At 46.8% G+C, this 18,890-nt stretch overlaps 1 protein-coding gene across 4 annotated transcripts in view; it reads left to right on the top strand.

Moving 5' to 3' along the window:
* Nucleotides 1–18,890, top strand: part of TLN2 (talin 2) — a 598,939-nt gene that overhangs the window by 206,666 nt on the left and 373,383 nt on the right. For all 4 annotated transcript variants that reach the window (XM_086959469.1, XM_086959467.1, XM_086959468.1 and 1 more), the window contains exon 20: nucleotides 11,860–11,988. In XM_086959469.1, coding sequence (XP_086815595.1) covers nucleotides 11,860–11,988 — 129 coding nt within the window. The remainder of the gene's footprint in view (nucleotides 1–11,859; nucleotides 11,989–18,890) is intronic.

The raw sequence follows: 18,890 nt of genomic DNA, 5'->3' as shown, positions 1-18,890 counted from the left end.
CAGCCCAAAATGTATTCCTGAAGGTGTGGGTGGATTTCAATCCAAGGGACCTCTATATTTGTGTCCATGGCAGTACAGCACATGCCTAAAGTGTGTTTCCCCAGTAACCAGGGAAACGGTGGAATCAGTCTGTCCAAACCCAGGTGTAGCAGCAGGAGCATGGGATGAGGCAAACTCACACTCACTTCCTCTTCTTTCCATAGTCACCATTAGCTCTGCTGCGAGATGCCTTTGGCCTCTCACAATCAGTGCAAAAATTGACCCACCTAGTGGGATGGGGAACTATCCTGCCCTGTACGCCTCTTTACACTGTGGTGAGGCGTGAGTGCACGAATAGCTACATGGAATTGAGCGAACCCCACCCACTAAACAGACATGTAGGTGTGCGCACAGTGAGCAGAAGGAATTGTTAGGACAGATGCCCTCTCTACCAAGAACCCAGGGCGCTTCTGTACCAAGGCATCTCCACATAAACGCATAGTGGATGCAAAAGGCCATGGGTCTCATACTGGACAACTTTCGGTTCCATGGACAGCTATGGTGTGTGCAGCCCAATGCTAAGTACCCGCCTTCCTGGACCCACTCTTCTATGCATCCGCATGAAAAAGTATTGTGCACTGAGCTACCTTCAGGCAATATGTTCTTCAATCTCTCTCTCTGCCACACTTAGTATCTGACACTGATCCACTAGGCAGACAAACTAAACAAACGTGTCTGAGTATACAAATCTCAGAGCCAAGACAACACAACTGTAACTGAAAGACAAGGCTCCTCGGCACAAGGGCAAGCATTCTTGGGTGACTCTCAGAGAATGCGATTGCCCCCATGCACAGCTCCCCCTGCCGCTCATCTACTGACCTTCAGCCAAAATAAATTTAAAACCTGGCTGAAACTCGGAAATCCTCAGTTACAACAAACCCAATTGGCCCTTCCAATTAAGACGTTATTGATGGACCTGATTAAAAACGGGAAACCCATCCCCTTTAAATCTCCAAGATTACCCTCCACAGGCCTGAAAATTATTGCATAGAACCCATATTTAGGTACGTCACTCCTTACTCTGTAAAACTCATTCACAGTTACTAATATTTCTTTTTTTAAGAGGTTTTACTACCTCAGTTTGTACTGTGCTAAGGCGCTGTAAATAACAGCTCTTCCTATTCCCTAGCTCAGTGGTACTTGTGCTTTTGATCTTGGTATGATGAAAGGCTGAGTTTGCCCTACTGGAATTCGGTCTTTCAATTTACACACGGATCTCTGGAGTAAGCATTTCTTTAAAATATTATGTATACCTATTAAATTATGTCTATGAGGCACAGTATGTGTCTTTCACCCAGATTTTTAGCTGTACTTTGCAAAACTACTGACTATATTTAACTCTCAGTGTGCCAGAACATAACAGAAAAAGTGGAAGAAGGGATTTATATTTATTTGTTCCAACTCTTTCTGTATATGGACATTTTTTGGAGCTTGGGTTAGTAGGCAGTTGAAAGCCTTCTAGAAGCCAGCGTTGTTTCCTACTGTGCGTCAGGCAGTTAAGTGAATATGCCATCAACACAACAAGAAGCACTTATACTATCACTCATCACATGAGAGTCGCAACGAGCGGGGTATGAAGTGTGGAGGCTTCTTCGTACATTGGAAAGGAAAAAAATGCAATAGTATGAAGTTTTACTCCTCAGTACTGCTTTTAGTTAACCCTAGTTTATGGTCATGTACTAGATGGGCTTTAGACAAGTATTCCGGGGTCTTTCTTATGACCAGTAGATATAGGGATGGGATCATACAATGGAATCCCCATCGTACGCGATGCCTGCGATACCCTTGTGTGTGCATTGACAGCAGTATACCTCATCTGATAAAATCACTCAGTCGACAGGTTGGTGCTGACAGCACTATCAGAGGACCTCAGTGTTGCGATATTGCCAGGGAGAAAGGCGTAAATGTAATTAGCGATATTAGTAGGCCTAGGGAATTTACACATAAAAGAGGTGACCTTGTGTTATCCTTTACCTAGGATCAACAGAGGCTGACGTACAGTTCAGAGTATTTAATTTATTTAATTTGTGGCCTTTTTACAGGCGGCCTATAATAGCTTGGGGAGGAGGAATAAAAAATGGATAAACCACATATGTTCATCCTGTCCTTGAAGGTTCAGTTATGCGAAATATTGCAGTTTCTCCGGCAGCTAATCAAATTGGGTGCAGATTGCTACTGGTGGGAAATGTGTTTATGACGTGTCAGGTGAGAAACCTCTGCCGTGTCAAGTGAGATGCCTCTGACGTGTCGGGCGAGATGCTTCTACCCTGTACTGTTAGATGTCTCTGACGTGTCGAGTGAGATGCTTCTACCCTGTACTGTGAGATGCCTCTGCCGTGTAGGGTGAGATGCATCTGCCGTGTCGGGTGAGATGCCTCTGCCATGTCGGGTGGGATGCCTCTGCCATGTCGGGTGAGATGCCTCTGCCATGTCGGGTGAGATGCCTCTGCCGTGTCGGGTGAGATGCCTCTGCTGTGTCGGGTGAGATGCCTCTGCCGTGTCGGGTCAGATGCCTCTGCCGTGTCGGGTGAGATGCCTCTGCCGTGTCGGGTGAGATGCCTCTGCCGTGTCGGGTGAGATGCCTCTGCCGTGTCGGGTGAGATGCCTCTGCCGTGTCGGGTGAGATGCCTCTGCCGTGTCGGGTGAGATGCCTCTGCCGTATCGGGTGAGATGCCTCTGCCGTGTCGGGTGAGATGCCTCTGCGGTGTCGGGTGATATGCCTTTGCCGTGCAGGGTGAGATATCTCTGACCTGTAGGGTGACATTCCCATGACGTGTCGGGTGAGATGCCTCTGAAGTGTAGGGTGACATTCCTCTGACGTGTGGGGTGAGATGCCTCTGACGTGTAGGGTGACATTCCTCTGACGTGTCTGGTGAGATGCCTCTACCCTGCACTGTGAAATGCTACAGACGTGTAGGGTGAGATGCCTCTGATGTGTAGGGTGACATTCCTCTGACGTGTCGGGTGAGATGCCTCTGACGTGTCGGGTGAGATGCCTCTGACGTGTCAGGTGAGATGCCTCTGATGTGTCGGGTGAGATGCCTCTGACGTGTCGGGTGAGAGGCCTCTGACGTGTCGGGTGAGAGGCCTCTGACGTGTCGGGTGAGAGGCCTCTGACGTGTCGGGTGAGAGGCCTCTGACGTGTCGGGTGAGATGCTTCTACCCTGTAGTGTGAGATGCCTCTGCAGTGTCGGGTGAGATGCCTCTGCCGTGTCGGGTGAGATGCCTCTGCCGTGTCGGGTGAGATGCCTCTGCCGTGTCGGGTGAGATGCCTCTGCCGCGTCGGGTCAGATGCCTCTGCCGTGTCGGGTGAGATGCCTCTGCCGTGTCGGGTGAGATGCCTCTGCCGTGTCGGGTGAGATGCCTCTGCCGTGTCGGGTGAGATGCCTCTGCCGTGTCGGGTGAGATGCCTCTGCCGTGTCGGGTGATATGCCTCTGCCATGTAGGGTGAGATGCCTCTGACGTGTATTGTTATTGTTATTGTTAATTTTGATTTATAGCGCGCCCAATCACCTACAGGCCTCTAGGCGCTTGGAAATCGATGTCATTACAATAACTTGGTTCACTCCTGAGAGAGATGCTGCAACAGGACTACACTGCGATCAAGGCTCTTCTAAACAGCAAGGTTTTCAGAGATTTCCTGAACCGCAGGAGATTCATCTCCCTGCGTAGCCCCTCAGGCAGCTTGTTCCATAATTGGGGGGCCAGGACAGAGAAGGCTCTCCCTCCCTTGGTCACTAATTTGTAGCGGGGGCAGACCAGTAACTGAGCGTCTGATGATCTGAGTGTTCTTGTCGGGTTGTACACTTCCAGGCGAGCTTTGATATAGGCCGGCGCATGGCCGTAGATCGCCTTATGCACCATACAGAGGCTCTTGAATTCAACCCTCTCCTTAACAGGGAGCCAGTGAAGGTTTTGGAGAAGAGGGGAGGCCTTTGTTCGTCTGGGCACTCTGAAGATTAGCCGTGCGGCGTCGTTCATTACGACCTGGAGTCTGTTTGTCGACATTTTTGGGAGGCCAAGGTACAGGGCATTCCCATAATCGATCCGGGAGATGACAGTTGCTGCTACAATTGAACGCATCATCGAATGAGAAAGGAAGGGAGCTATCTTTCTCAATTGTCTGATGATGTTCGTGCAAGTTCCAACAACAGCGGAAACTTGACTGCACATTGACAGGTCACAGTCTAATTTAATCCCCAGGCTCTTTACGTTGGCACTAGGCTTTGGGGCTGATCCAAGCTCAGCAGGCCAATACAGATCACTCCACGGTGAGGTGGTAGATGGAATTACCAATACCTCGGTCTTATCCGGGTTGATCTTTAGTAGGTTTTTCGTCATCCAACCTACGGTGTACCTCAGGATATTTTGAGCTTGGGTTTGTGCTGTCCCTGTGTTATCGATACTCAGGACTAGCTGAGTATCGTCAGCATAGTTGTAGACTCTGCAGCCCAACTCAGCCAGGGATGCAATCAAAGGCTGCAGGTAAAGATTGAACAGAAGTGGGGATAGTGCGGAGCCCTGTGGGACTCCGCACTCTAAGAGACCCACTTCAGATATTGACTCCTCAAGTTGTATCCTCTGAGTCCTTCCCAAAAGGAAGGATCGCAGCCACTTGAGGGCCAAGCCTTTGATCCCAAAGGCCTCCAGCCTTCCCAGGAGCAGGTCATGGCTGACGGTATCGAACGCCGCTGACAGATCTAATAAAATCAGGGCGCTCGGCCTTTTGCCGTCAGCCATGCCTCTCAGTTCGTCCAACAACGAGAGCATCACTAGCTCGGTGCTGTGGTGCGCTCGAAACCCTGCCTGTCGCTCATGCAGTAAGCCATGGGATTCGAGGTACAGTGATAGAGACTTCAGCACATGTTGCTCTATGACCTTAGCAAGGAAAGGCAGCTGGGAGATCGGCCTATAGTTCTTCAGGACAGCCGGATCCGCGCCTGGCTTCTTCAGCAGAGGTCTAACTCGCGCCTCCTTAAGGTCACCAGGTAAATACCCTGTTTCTAGGGACCTATTTAGGAGAGAGACGATCCGAGCCTCCAATAGCGGGCGTGCCACACGGAAGATACTCGGGGGACATGGGTCCGCTGGGGAACCAGATTTAGTTTTCCCCATTAGCTGCTCTAGACTCAGCTCGTCCAGCTCAGGGAACTGTACTAAAGAGCAGTGAATAGGATTCTGAACCTCAGGCTGTATAGTGTCACAATTCACCACACTACTCTTGATGTCCTGGATAATGGTCTTTACCTTTTCTAAAAAGTATTCCTGAAAGGTGTTAGAGTTTATGGGAGACTCAGAGTTCTCCTGTTTTTTACTCAGCTCCGACAGGATTTGGAATGTCTCCTTCTGGATATTTCTAGCCTTCTGTAGGCGAGACTCATAGTACTCCGCCTTAGCTTGTGAGATAAGTTTTTTGTACAGGTGGAGTGAGTCTTTATATTGGTTCCTTGCAGTATCCTGCTTGGTTTTCCTCCAGATTCTCTCCCGAGCTCGGAGCTTTCTTTTTTGTTCCCTTAGTGATGGGGTAAACCATGGAGCCTCTTTACCAGGGCCCTTGATTGACTGAGTTTTTTCCGGTGCTATGTAATCAATAGCTGTGTTCAGGCTCTGAGTTAGGACTGTATATTCTACGTCCAGGCTTCTATCAGAATTCGTCAGAGAAGTCATTTCCGGAAGCACAGATGTCAGGTTTTTTAAATCAACCTCGGCCCATTTGCGGGTCCTTCTAGTACCTCGAGGTAGGTGCTTCCCCCTGACATGTGTGGTGAGATGCCTCTACCCTGTACTGTGAGATGCTACTGACGTGTTGGGTGAGATGCCTCTGACGTGTTGGGTGAGATGCCTCTGACGTGTCGGGTGAGATGCCTCTGACGTGTCGGGTGAGATGCCTCTGACGTGTCGGGTGAGATGCCTCTGACGTGTCGGGTGAGATGCCTCTGACGTGTCGGGTGAGATGCCTCTGACCTGTCGGGTGAGATGCCTCTGACGTGTCGGGTGAGATGCCTCTGACGTGTCGGGTGAGATGCCTCTGACGTGTAGGGTGAGATTCCTCTGACCTGTACGGTGACATTCCTCTGACGTGTGGGGTGACATTCCTCTGACGTGTGGGGTGAGATGCCTCTACCCTGTACTGTGAATTGCTACTGACGTGTAGGGTGACATTCCTCTGACGTGTAGGGTGACATTCCTCTGACGTGTTGGGTGACATGCCTCTGATGTGTAGGGTGACATTCCTCTGATGTGTCGGGTGAGATGCCTCTGACGTGTAGGGTGACATTCCTCTGATGCGTCAGGTGAGATGCCTCTGATGTGTCGGGTAAGATGCCTCAGATGTGTGAGGTGAGATGCCTCTACCCTGTACTGTGAGATGCTTCTGACGTCTAGGGTGAGATGCCTCTGACGTGTAGGGTGACATCCCTCTGACGTGTGGGGTGAGATGCCTCTGACGTATGGTGTGAGATGCCTCTACCCTGTACTGTGAGATGCTACTGATTTGTATGGTGAGATGCTTCTGACGTGTAGGGTGAGATGCCTCTGACGTGTAGGGTGAGATGCCTCTGACGTGTAGGGTGAGATGCCTCTGACGTGTAGGGTGACATTCCTCTGATGTGTCGGGTGAGATGCCTCTGACGTGTCGGGTGAGATGCCTCTGACGTGTCGGGTGAGATGCCTCTGACGTGTCGGGTGAGATGCCTCTGACGTGTCGGGTGAGATGCCTCTGACGTGTCGGGTGAGAGGCCTCTGACGTGTCGGGTGAGAGGCCTCTGACGTGTCGGGTGAGAGGCCTCTGACGTGTCGGGTGAGAGGCCTCTGATGTGTCGGGTGAGAGGCCTCTGACGTGTCGGGTGAGAGGCCTCTGACGTTTCGGGTGAGAGGCCTCTGACGTGTCGGGTGAGAGGCCTCTGACGTGTCGGGTGAGAGGCCTCTGACGTGTCGGGTGAGATGACTCTGACGTGTAGTGTGAGATGCCTCGGACTTGTAGGGTGACATTCCTCTGATGCATCGGGTGAGTTGCCTCTGATGTGTCGGGTAAGATGCCTCAGATGTGTGAGGTTAGATGCCTCTACCCTGTACTGTGAGATGCTTCTAAGTGTAGGGTGAGATGCCTCTGACGTGTAGGGTGACATTCCTCTGACGTGTGGGGTGAGATGCCTCTGACGTATGGTGTGAGATGCCTCTACCCTGTACTGTGAGATGCTACTGATTTGTATGGTGAGATGCCTCTGACGTGTAGGGTGAGATGCCTCTGACGTGTCGGGTGAGAGACCTCTGACGTGTCGGGTGAGAGACCTCTGACGTGTCGGGTGAGAGGCCTCTGACGTGTCGGGTGAGAGGCCTCTGACGTGTCGGGTGAGAGGCCTCTGACGTGTCGGGTGAGAGGCCTCTGACGTGTCGGGTGAGAGGCCTCTGACGTGTCGGGTGAGAGGCCTCTGACGTGTCGGGTGAGAGGCCTCTGACGTGTCGGGTGAGAGGCCTCTGACGTGTCGGGTGAGAGGCCTCTGACGTGTCGGGTGAGATGCCTCTGACGTGTCGGGTGAGAGGCCTCTGACGTGTAGGGTGACATTCCTCTGATGTGTCGGGTAAGATGCCTCAGATGTGTGAGGTAAGATGCCTCAGATGTGTGAGGTTAGATGCCTCTACCCTGTACTGTGAGATGCTTCTAAGTCTAGGATGAGATGCCTCTGACGTGTAGGGTGACATTCCTCTGACGTGTGGGGTGAGATGCCTCTGACGTATGGTGTGAGATGCCTCTACCCTGTACTGTGAGATGCTACTGATTTGTATGGTGAGATGCCTCTGACGTGTAGGGTGAGATGCCTCTGACGTGTAGGGTGACATTCCTCTGACGTGTGGGGTGAGATGCCTCTGACGTATGGTGTGAGATGCCTCTACCCTGAACTGTGAGATGCTACTGATTTGTATGGTGAGATGCCTCTGACGTGTAGGGTGAGATGCCTCTGACGTGTAGGGTGAGATGCCTCTGACGTGTCGGGTGAGAGACCTCTGACGTGTCGGATGAGAGGCCTCTGACGTGTCGGGTGAGAGGCCTCTGACGTGTCGGGTGAGAGGCCTCTGACGTGTCGGGTGAGAGGCCTCTGACGTGTCGGGTGAGAGGCCTCTGACGTGTCGGGTGAGATGCCTCTGACGTGTCGGGTGAGATGCCTCTGACGTGTCGGGTGAGAGGCCTCTGACGTGTCGGGTGAGATGCCTCTGACGTGTCGGGTGAGATGCCTCTGACGTGTCGGGTGAGATGCCTCTGACGTGTCGGGTGAGAGGCCTCTGACGTGTCGGGTGAGATGCCTCTGACGTGTCGGGTGAGATGCCTCTGACGTGTAGTGTGAGATGCCTCTGACGTGTAGGGTGACATTCCTCTGACTTGTCGGGTGAGATGCCTCGGACGTGTAGGGTGAGATGCCTCGGACGTGTAGGGTGACATTCCCTTGACATTTAGGGTGAGATGCCTCTGACGTTGGATGCAGACCACCCCCAGGAAGGTCTAGCGGGATGATGCATAGTAACAGAATATGAGTTTGTTTGTAATTATCTTCATGAAAAATATTGATGAATTGAGAATAAATCCTGTATTGATTATGTTTTTCTCCGCTCCTCTTTCCCCCAGATTCCCTCCACTCCCTCTGAGCAGATTGTTGAAGTTTAGAGCACTTCGCACATTAGCCTTCGTAGCTCTTTTTTCCCCCACAAATGATATTCAGGCCAAATGTGTTCCCTTTTCCCCCACTTTTTGTGGATTCCCAGGGTACCCATGGTTTGTAGATTCCCCTGGAGGAAACTGCAAAATATAGCAATTTTAAAAGAAAAATGGGAAAATACTGCTGTGAAAGAAAGCAAATGTTTCTGACAGGTGTCAACAAGAAAATATTTCATGTGCTGAGATCGCATCTTTCTAGCTTTCAGGAACAAGTAGAGTTAAAAAAAAAGTACACTTTTTTCCACCACAGTTTTTGCAGTTTTCTAAGCGTTCGACTATTTTTCTTGTTTCTTTGTGCTTTCTACCTACTTGGAGTTTTTGGTGGAAACGGATGTGAATTCAGAAAGCTATATATTTCTGAAAAGTAGACACAATTCAGACCTGAGCATGGGAGCTTTTGTGCAGGTCGCAGATAGCTTTTCGAAAGAATCCAATTGTGGACGTAAAAACATAATGAACATATGTGGGGGGGTGGGGGGGGGGAATGAATTGGTGATACTGTTTTACCTGTAACTGCCCCCTGAGTAGGGGCACAAAAACTGTTGTGCCCATTATGGGCATGGAGAAATGGGCCAAGGAACCCTTTTTTTTTTTTATTAAAAAAAAATTAAATACTCCCTAACATCCAGTGATCTTTCGAATCCACCGCACCTCCATATCTAACTTCAGGATAAGAAAGACTGTTTATAAATTAATGGGAAAGGACCACTAGCGGAAGGCCAGTGGGCCCACTCCCCAGCCAAAACTAAATCCCTGGTGCCTCGTATGCTCTCTGGTGTACACCCTCCAACCTACTCTCACCTCCTCCCCAAGATGGCATAGGGGCTATTATGCCCATTTTGTGGTGGTGGGGGGGCACTGCCCAATGCCAAGTTGAACCAACCCCTCCTTTTTTTTAAACCCATAAATACTATTTCCCCCAATTACCAGGTCGTAGTGTTCATAGTAGTAGCGTGCATGCACGCCAGTGGAGAAACTACTCTCTGGCTTCCCAAGGTAATTCTGTGTAGTCCGTCACGACTGGCTCTCCCTGATCGTATGTTGTTTGTATGGGAGGTGAGGTGCAAATGGTGGGGTCCCATTGGATGTTAGTAGCCCCCATGTTGTTTACATGCTTCATACGATTTGGCTTTAGTGGTCTCTAGTGCTGCTCTGTCCGCACTCGCTCGCATTGCCCCCCTGCTTAGCTCCTAAGAGTCCCTCCATCTCTGTATTTTTCCAAGTCAAATGCACCAGCCTGGCATGAATTTCTATCAAGGAAGAAGCAGAAGGGTTCTGTTGTTGTGCAGTGGGCCTGAGCCAAACCAAGGGAAGGTTCTGCACGTCACCCATGTCCTGTGATATTTTCTGCTGTACAGAGAAGACCTGGAAGCAAAAATGCGTCTGAGAGTGACCGCGATCCCTTAACTAACTGCCATGGATCCGGGGCACACTTCGGAAACAAAAAGTTTTTGTACGTGTTTGTTCCACTTTAAAGTTTATTTCTAACTTTCTTTGAAACTGAGTGGACCTTTTGATTCTGGTTGACTGCCCCGAGTCTGGATATAAGCTGCCCTAGCCCCTTTAAGCATAACCACCGTCACCTTTAAGTGAAGGCTTCTGCATAAATGTGTAAAGGAAGGTGAGCACCAGATGCAGAATTCTTGATGGTTCCCCCTTTAGGAGTAAGAACTGTGACCCAGGGCTAAACTTGACTTTTGATGGAGGCGAGAGGTGGACTGGCCTGTGAGACGAGGACCTGCCTGGTTCAACCCCAACCCAAGAAAGAGTTTTTAAACTTTGCTGTGATGAGGCTGGGGAACGAAGGTTTACTAAAACCACAAACTTACAATGGCTGCCCGATTTGAGTAGCCTCTCCGAAGGTAGTGGCACTCATGCAGTGTGAGAGTTTTTGTGCTGTGTCCCACCGCGGTTCAGTGGGCCAGACTGCACCAGAGACCCGGTGCCCCTGTGACGTCCTGTGCCTCTCACAGTGTCATTGCCACACACCTTTCTAAATGGACCGATTTTAATCTGATGCCCATGCTGCTGTCATATTCTATCCTTGTTGCACATTTTCCCGAGCAAACTATATGTGGCCATATTTCTCATGCTGCATCAACTTTACAAACTTTCCTTCAGTGACCAGGCTGCCCATGGGAGGCCCGAGTTCACCTGAACATTGTGAAATCAGTTCTTTAGTGACCAATGTCATACATTGCTTTTTAAGGCTCCCCTCCCATGGTAAGTGACCGCTCGTGTCGCCGCCACCGGCTCCGTTCGTCCGAGCTGACACTGAGAGCCCTCAATATCAAAAAACTGCTCTCTACTGAGCATTTGTGTTTTAATATACAGGAGGCTTTGAACCTTTTACTCAAAAGAATGAGTGCTTGGACATTACATATTACTCTGATGCATGTGCTACCTACAGTAGGCTTGTTACCCCATACCACCCTACATGACTTCTCTGCCCCCTAAAAGTGAGCTCCTATACAGAAGGTACAAGGCAGTCCATTGAGCTCCAGTGGTGTTACCTTTGTTTTCAAAGACAGCGGCAGTGATTGTCACGTGAATTGCATATATCCGTGTGTGCCACATAGGCCCCCAAAGACCTGTCCTGGCGAAGTTTCCTCTCTGTGAAAAGTCTACTTTTTAAAAATAAAACCCATTTCAGCATCTGGTGGTTTGAATCACATCAGTTCTTTGTTCTTTATCGAAGTGTAAGAGGCTGTGGGCATTTGCTTATAATCCTGTCATCTCCTACTAGTTTATTTATATTTTAGTTCATATCAATGCTTAATTAAAAAAAAACATTTTTTAATCCAGGTTTGTGAAAATCTTTGTCTTCTGAAGGATGCTCAGTCCTTAGAAAGGTTATTGCTGATCCCATGACATTTCTTCGGTGTCATTTCACTCTCAAGTAGTTGGAACTGTCTTTTTGGATACTTACACCGTACGTTGGCCTGCGTGGTGCCTGTTGGGCATCATCTGCCCTCTCAGAAGCTCTTTTGGCCAGTAATATTTCCTGGTTACACCTTTGAAAAAGTAAAAAAATTCTTTGAAACCTTGTGCATCTGTTTCCCTTGAAAAGTACTTTATTAACATTATTTTTAAATTGCACTCTTTTTCAGGGGGCTGCTGCAAACCCTGAAAATGAAGAACAACAGCAGAGATTGCGAGAAGCTGCGGAGGGACTCCGCGTCGCAACAAACGCCGCGGCTCAGGATGCCATCAAGAAAAAGATCATCAATAGATTGGAGGTCAGAGAATCTCAGGCTTTGCATTTAAAAAAAGTAATGAATGTTTTTTTTACTCTTAATTTGTTTTCCTGTTGTTGTGAAGTCCTATATAAAGTCCATACCTCTTCTAAAGATTTCTGAACACAGTGCAAGGTTGCTGCTTTAGTTACAGTTAACAAGGGAACCCGAGAGTCACCTGGAACCTTGGGTAAGCTTATGTGCAAAAACACTGGTCCCACAGTTATTAATATCGCAATCAACTCAAATAAACCACATGGTTGCTTAAATCAGTTGTTACTATAAGTCATAAAATAAAATCAACAGTGACTGCATAGTGGGTGTGTGGTGAGAAACATGCTTGGTGGTATCATAAACTTGAATTAATCAACTAAGACGGTCCGCTGGAGAGTGGCTTGGTCAACACCGTAGTGTATGGCACCACAACGTTTTTTAAAGAACCCTCACACACCAACCTGGTTGGTGTCATGCTTCATCATAGGGTTCCCATCTGGGTAGCCGAATGCTACCCAGGTGTGCTGCGACACCTGATTACAGTGGACCTGTTTTTTTTGTTTTCATGTGATGGTGCTGGAGGTGATGTGATATTGAAAATACCTATGGGAAACTCACTAATCAATACTTTTATTCCCAGGGTATATTGAAAACAGATTAGATGGATAATGTGTCAGAACTGCTATTTGTGTCTGATTTATCCCTTGGTCAAAATGTTTCATCTCTCAACAAAAATTAAAGGCGCTTTCTTCAGGACCTCTCCAGTTCCAGAGGATGCCGGAATAGGTGGAAACGCGGGAGAGCACCGAGACTAAAGCACTTGATAGGGTCTCACCCCTTCCTCGAACCGAACGGCTATGAGCAAATCGTGATTTATGTACTTTTACAAAAGTGGACCCGGAGACAGGGTCAGTCCACTTACCATGAAATGCACACCTTAGCATGTGTACAAATATGCATTAACACGTGGTTATAATTTTTTAACCACTCACTTTTCCCACTTTCACCACATCAAATGAGCTCCTTTAACCCCTTGTATGCTGATGACGAACCCCAGCCGTCATGCACTACGGTGCTCGTGTGCTGATGACGGCTGGGGTTCGTCATGGCCCGCCCCTGTTCCTGTTGTTTACAGCACAGGAGCGGAAACGGGCCAGCAGCGAAGGGGTTAATTTTTGTTGAGAGCTGAAACATTTTGACCAAGGGATAAATCAGACACAAATAGTAGTTCTGACACATTATCCATAGAATTTGTTTTTAATATACCCTCGGGCACTGGGAATAAAAGTATCGGTTAGTGAGTTTCCCATAGGTATTTTTAATCTCACATCACCTCCAGCACCATCACATGAAAACCAAAAAAAAACAGCTCCACTGTAATCAGGTGTTGCAGCAAACCTGGGTAGCATTCGGCTACCCAGGTTTGAACCCTATGATGAAGCATGCCACCAAGCAGGTTGGTATGTGAGGTTTCTTTTAAAAAACGTTGTGGTGCCAGATACTACAGTGTTGACCAAGCTACTCTCTAGTGGACCGTATTAATTGATTAATTCATTACTACACAGAGACAAGGACGGCCTACATACTGTCCTAACTCTCTCTCTTGGTTAGTAGAGGTATCATAAACTTGACACACAAAGATGTGTATCATAAAACAAGAACCCCACTGCACATTTTTATGTACATTCTAAAAGGTGTACGTGGTTGTATTCAGCGTTTTGATCCCCTAAGAGGGTGGGAGAATCATCATCAGGACTCTCAGAATAAAAGAGACAGGGAGAATAAGAGCTGAAACAGAGAATAATGAATTTCCATAATTTGGAATCACAGAAGAGTTACTATTAAAAATGTGAGGTGCAGTCACATCCAGTGTCATTGTTATTTACAGAACAGAGAGATTAAGCTTCTAAGAAAGACTGTGGTGGCCATTCTTAAAAAGGAGAAGAGTATTGAGTGTGTGGCAGATTGTCAAAAAGTGTCAAAAATTATAAATATAAGATGGGAAAACTCTTCCTGAATCCAAATAGGATGAAGGGTCAAATATGTCCAGGTGTTCGACCCACCAGGAAAAATAGTACAAATCGGTAAGCAGCTCTCAGGTACCCAAAGAAAAGAGAGGATTTGGATCATACCTTACTAGTTTCCCAAAAACCCTGCACAGGAGCATCAGGCAATAAAGCCTGAATCACATTCCTGGTCAGAAAGACTGGTTTTGTCTTTGCTGGATACAGAAAACTTCATAAGGTCACACAAAACTAGAGCTTGGTGTCACATTGGCTTCGTGCATGGTTTGTCTGCATCTTTAAATGAAATCTAAAAACACATAGTTGAAAGTGATAAAAGATCTGATAAAGAAAGCAAAAAAAAATATGTAAAATGTTTCAAAGTTACTAAAATCCTGTGCTAAAAAAAGTATTACTGGTTTTTGAAAATAAAATTTAAAAGTGGTTGCCATTAACTTTCATTATCATGAGAAGATGTTAGAGAGCGTGTGCATGTTCAGAAGTGTGCACCCAGCCCATTCTTGGTGTCAGTCTCCTGTACTGAAGACCACTATCAAGAGATTTTCAACTTTTGTATGCGAGAAAGTGCAGTCATAGTGCGGGTTTACACTCCAGTGTTAACAATCCGTTTTTTCCATGAACGACATCTAGTCTTAAAACTAAGGTCCATATGTGGGCCCCAGGTATTTTGCCAATGGAGTGCCTGCCCTGCCTGTTAATAGCAGCAGGGAGTACTGAGATGCAATATACTCATGGATTTATGATTCCTGATGTGGAACCATGGAAAAGTACACAGATGTTGCTTTTAGGCAGAGTATGAGGTGGTGCATCATCAATGCTTATGGACAGGACCGCGTTTTTATTATCCAAATGCAGTTTATCAAGTCAAAAATCGAGATGACCGATCAAAATTGGATGCACTGTTGTTGTTGTGGTGGTGACCAACAGATTTTCCTAAATGGCTCATGTAAAAGAAGTTGTCTCACTTCTGTGAAGTAATCTTGAGTCCCAGAGAGAGTGGGCCCTTCCAGGCATAGGTGGTCACAGTCCTAGAGCTGAGAGTAGAGGTGTGAGACATCCGAGAGTGGAGGTGTGAGACATCAGAGAGTGGAGGTGTGAGACAGTGGTGCCTAGAGAGGAATCCACTCCTGCTATGTGACTGAGCAGCCAGTGTTCCTCACCTGTTGGCTACAGATTCTCAAGAGATAGAAGGCGGATGGACGAGGCATTTGTGGTGTAACCTTTGAAAGAGATGGCTGCACTTAGTGCAGTCCTACAGTAAACAACAGTGCAGGGATGGGCAAGACTGAGTGTTCCTTTTAATACGATCATGAGATGTAAGCAGCACCTACTGGGGAAAATAGGTTTGCGCAAATCGGTTTACGTAATAGGATCACCCAGTGATTGTTCAGTGTCACAGAGAAGTGCATCAAAAATAGGGAGTTGTAGCGTATTCCGCACCCCCTCCCCCGGTACAGACGGCCGGAAGTGAATTATTACTCTGGACAAAGATGGCCAACGCCTCTACATGATGTCCTTGTTCATAGGTTCGCCGTACCCTGGGCCTTCCGATTTTGAGTGGAAAGGAACAGACACGCGGTCACATTTCATCCCTTGGTGGGAGCTGCTCCATTACCACCGCTGTCAAGATCTGCAGCACCTAAACTACAGTTTCGATGGAGGGGCAAAATGACTCGGTCCTTCCATCTCAAGGGGTATATACCACCTACAGGCAGAGAATTTAAATTTAAAAACATTTATATAGCGCGCTTTTGGATTGCGAGGAGACTACAGGAGCGGAGGGAGTTTAGACATTGTAGGCTCGGGAGAAGAGCAGGGTTTTAAGACCTTTCCGGAACTCAGTGTAAGAAGGTGTCGTGCGGAGTTCCGCAGGAAGGGAGTTCCAAAACACAGGAGCAAGAACTACAAATTTTGTTCCGCCTGCCTTTTTCTTTCTGAATCGGTGGGTGGTTAGAAGTGCCTGATGGGTGGAACGGAGCTCTCTGCCCGGTGTATAAGGCTTAATAACGGAGCAAATGAACTCCGGGGCGGTGCCCATTTTGGCCTGAAAGGTGGTACAGCCAAGCTTGAACAAGGCTCGCTCTTTCACCGGCAGCCAGTGTAGTGCCTGCAGTAGGGGAGTGGCACGGTGGAATTTGGGCAGGCCGTAGAATAAACTGCAACCCCCTCCCTTCAGCAATAGATTGAAACGAACCCTCACCTGAAGTAAAGAATCAGACAGGGATCTCTCTTGGGTCCCTGTCTGGGCCTAATTTGAGCTGGTGGTTTCTGGTGGGGGCCACCGGCACTCATCTTTGGGGACCAGCACGTATCTTTTTATAAATGGCTAAGTTGATCTCGCTTTAGCATTTTAAAGCACGAGTTTGAATTTCACTCGGCTGCGAAGACTTTAATTGAGCTGTTCAACTGAGAGCCCTAGAGTGTTCCGTTGTTATTAGATTATAAGGAGCTTGTTGGGGCTCATTATGGAGTCACAAGTGGAGCATTGTAGAGAATACAAACACAGGCTTGATAACACCGCAAGGACACCCTGCAGAACATGCTCTTCAGGCTGTATTATACTTTGAAAGATTCATAAATGCAGCAATGCACTCGATGTTATGGGGCGCTCACAGAACAACCAGCCTTAAACTTACAGGGGCCAATTCACAAAAGCTTCAGTGAGCACAGGAAGTAATGCTGCACGAGTGCTACTTTACATACTCTTGCATGCCTCTGTGAACTGCCTGGAAGCATCCAACTCTCTATTATTACAACGTCCAAGTGGAAGCAGTTTTTTCGCCGAGTTCTAATCCCTGAATATTCCAATTTTATTCCTATTTTAGATAGTTAGGAGCCAAATTACAAAGGCATGTAAGAGTGTGTGAAAAAGTGCTACTATATGTCCTCCAAAATGCCCTTGTGAATAAGCCTTTAAATTTTGCTTCCGTTAGGAGCAGTCATTTTTCGCAAGCTTTAGTTTAGCAACAACACTTAAAACACACTTTGAAATTGTTGCTCAATGACCGAGTCACTTCATAATCAACTCAGAGAATCTAGTCACTCAATGAATCAAACCCAGAGTCAACAATACTGTCATCACTCATTCATTCATTCATTCATTCAGTCAGTCTTTCACATTTCCTGCAAGCTAAAGTTAGATCCGAACCTAAACTGGTGACTTTTAATGATCAATTTCAGTATTATTTTTCTAACTGATCACCCACAACCGTAGCTCAGATTTTTCCAGTTGAGTGTGTGGGCTAGAGTTAAATGCTTTGATGAAAGCAGTGTACATCTATTCCCAGATGGTAACAAAAGTGATTATTTGCCAGTTACTTAACAAGTCATTACCTACTTCAGATTCGTATCCACATTTCTGAAGCAATAGTTGCCAGCTTCCTGTTTGATTGAATGTGAACGTTTCTAAATCATTTGTTGATAGTATCATGTCATTAGGAGGTGTTGTTTGATCTCTAGTGATTGAATGTCATAGTTTCTGAATCTAGTGTTGATTGTATCATCCTACTAGTGGAGGAGCGACTCAGTGTCTAGCTACATGATTAAATTTAATTGCACTAAGTCTACTTTTGATTGGATCATGCCATTACTGGGGTAGATGCTAGGGCCTAGATGTATCATTGTTCCTATTTGCGATTTCTTAATAGCGATTTTTAGCGAATCGCTATTTAGAAACCGCAAAATGGGATGTATGTTTAAAATCGCTATTTTTTTGCGATTTCTTAATATTCTTTATTTGCGAATACACAAGTTGCGAATTCGCAAATAAGGAATAATTTCCCATTCATTCCTATGGGCCAGGAGGCCCATAGGAATTATTGTGAAATACATCTCATTTTGCGATTCGCAATTTGCTAATCGCAAAATGAGAATGATTTCAAGGGTGCAGGGGTGTCTCAAGGACATCCTGCTGTACCCCTGAAATCAGCATTTGTGTGCATATGGCGCACATACATGCCCTGTGGGCATGTATGTGCGTCATATGCCCCCTTTAAAAATGCAACATTTGGGATTATTTTAAGATTTCGCAAATTACCTCCAACTTCAAGTTGGTGGTAATTTGCGATTTCTTAAGCCAAAATCGCAAAATTTAAAAGTTTCATACATAGCATTTAAGGAATCGCAAAATTAAGATTCCTTAAATGCTATAGCAAAATAAGGAATCGCAAATTTTTCCGATTCTTTATTTTGCGTTTTTTTAATGCATCTCAAAACATGCAAAAAGACCGTTTACGATTCGCAAAGGCCGAAATTCGGCAAATTTCGGCTTTTGTGAATCGCAAAAGGCTTGATACATCTAGGCCTAGGTGTTTAATTAATTGAATGTAATAGTCTCTGAACATGCTGTTAACTGAATCATAAATTCATCAAAGGGGAATGGATTACTTGTCCTGTTCAACCATTGGGTATACAGGAAATGAGGATGTCCCAGATGAAAAAAGGCCCTCATGCACGTGATGGGTATGGTGGTATCTGAAGTGGTATATGTTGGTTCTCCGCTTTTAGATCACGTCAGTGCATAATCATTGGGTCTGATTTCGAAATCAGACCCAATGATTATGCACTGATGTCATCTGGGACATCCTCATTTCCTGTATACCCAATGGTTGAACAGGACAAGTGATCCATTCCCCTTTGATGAATTTATGCTATTTTGGAAAGTGAATGGATCCAGAATCCACCTCCCTCACCCTTGATTAGAAGGTTAACTGAATCATGCCATTAAAGTAGTAGTTGTTTTATCTTTAGTTGATTTGAGAATTACTCAATATGGCATTGTTTGGATCTGGCCTTTAGTAATCTAATTACTTGCCATCTAGTTGGTTGACTATAATAGGAACTGAATCTCCTTGTTGATTGGACCATGCCATGACCTTCAGTTGATTG

Source organism: Lissotriton vulgaris, chromosome 2_2, assembly GCF_964263255.1.
Source record: "Lissotriton vulgaris chromosome 2_2, aLisVul1.2, whole genome shotgun sequence".
NCBI classification, from domain to species: Eukaryota; Metazoa; Chordata; class Amphibia; order Caudata; family Salamandridae; genus Lissotriton; species Lissotriton vulgaris.
Note: the sequence above shows the minus strand (reverse complement) of the source record. Positions and strands in the feature narration are given on the sequence as shown.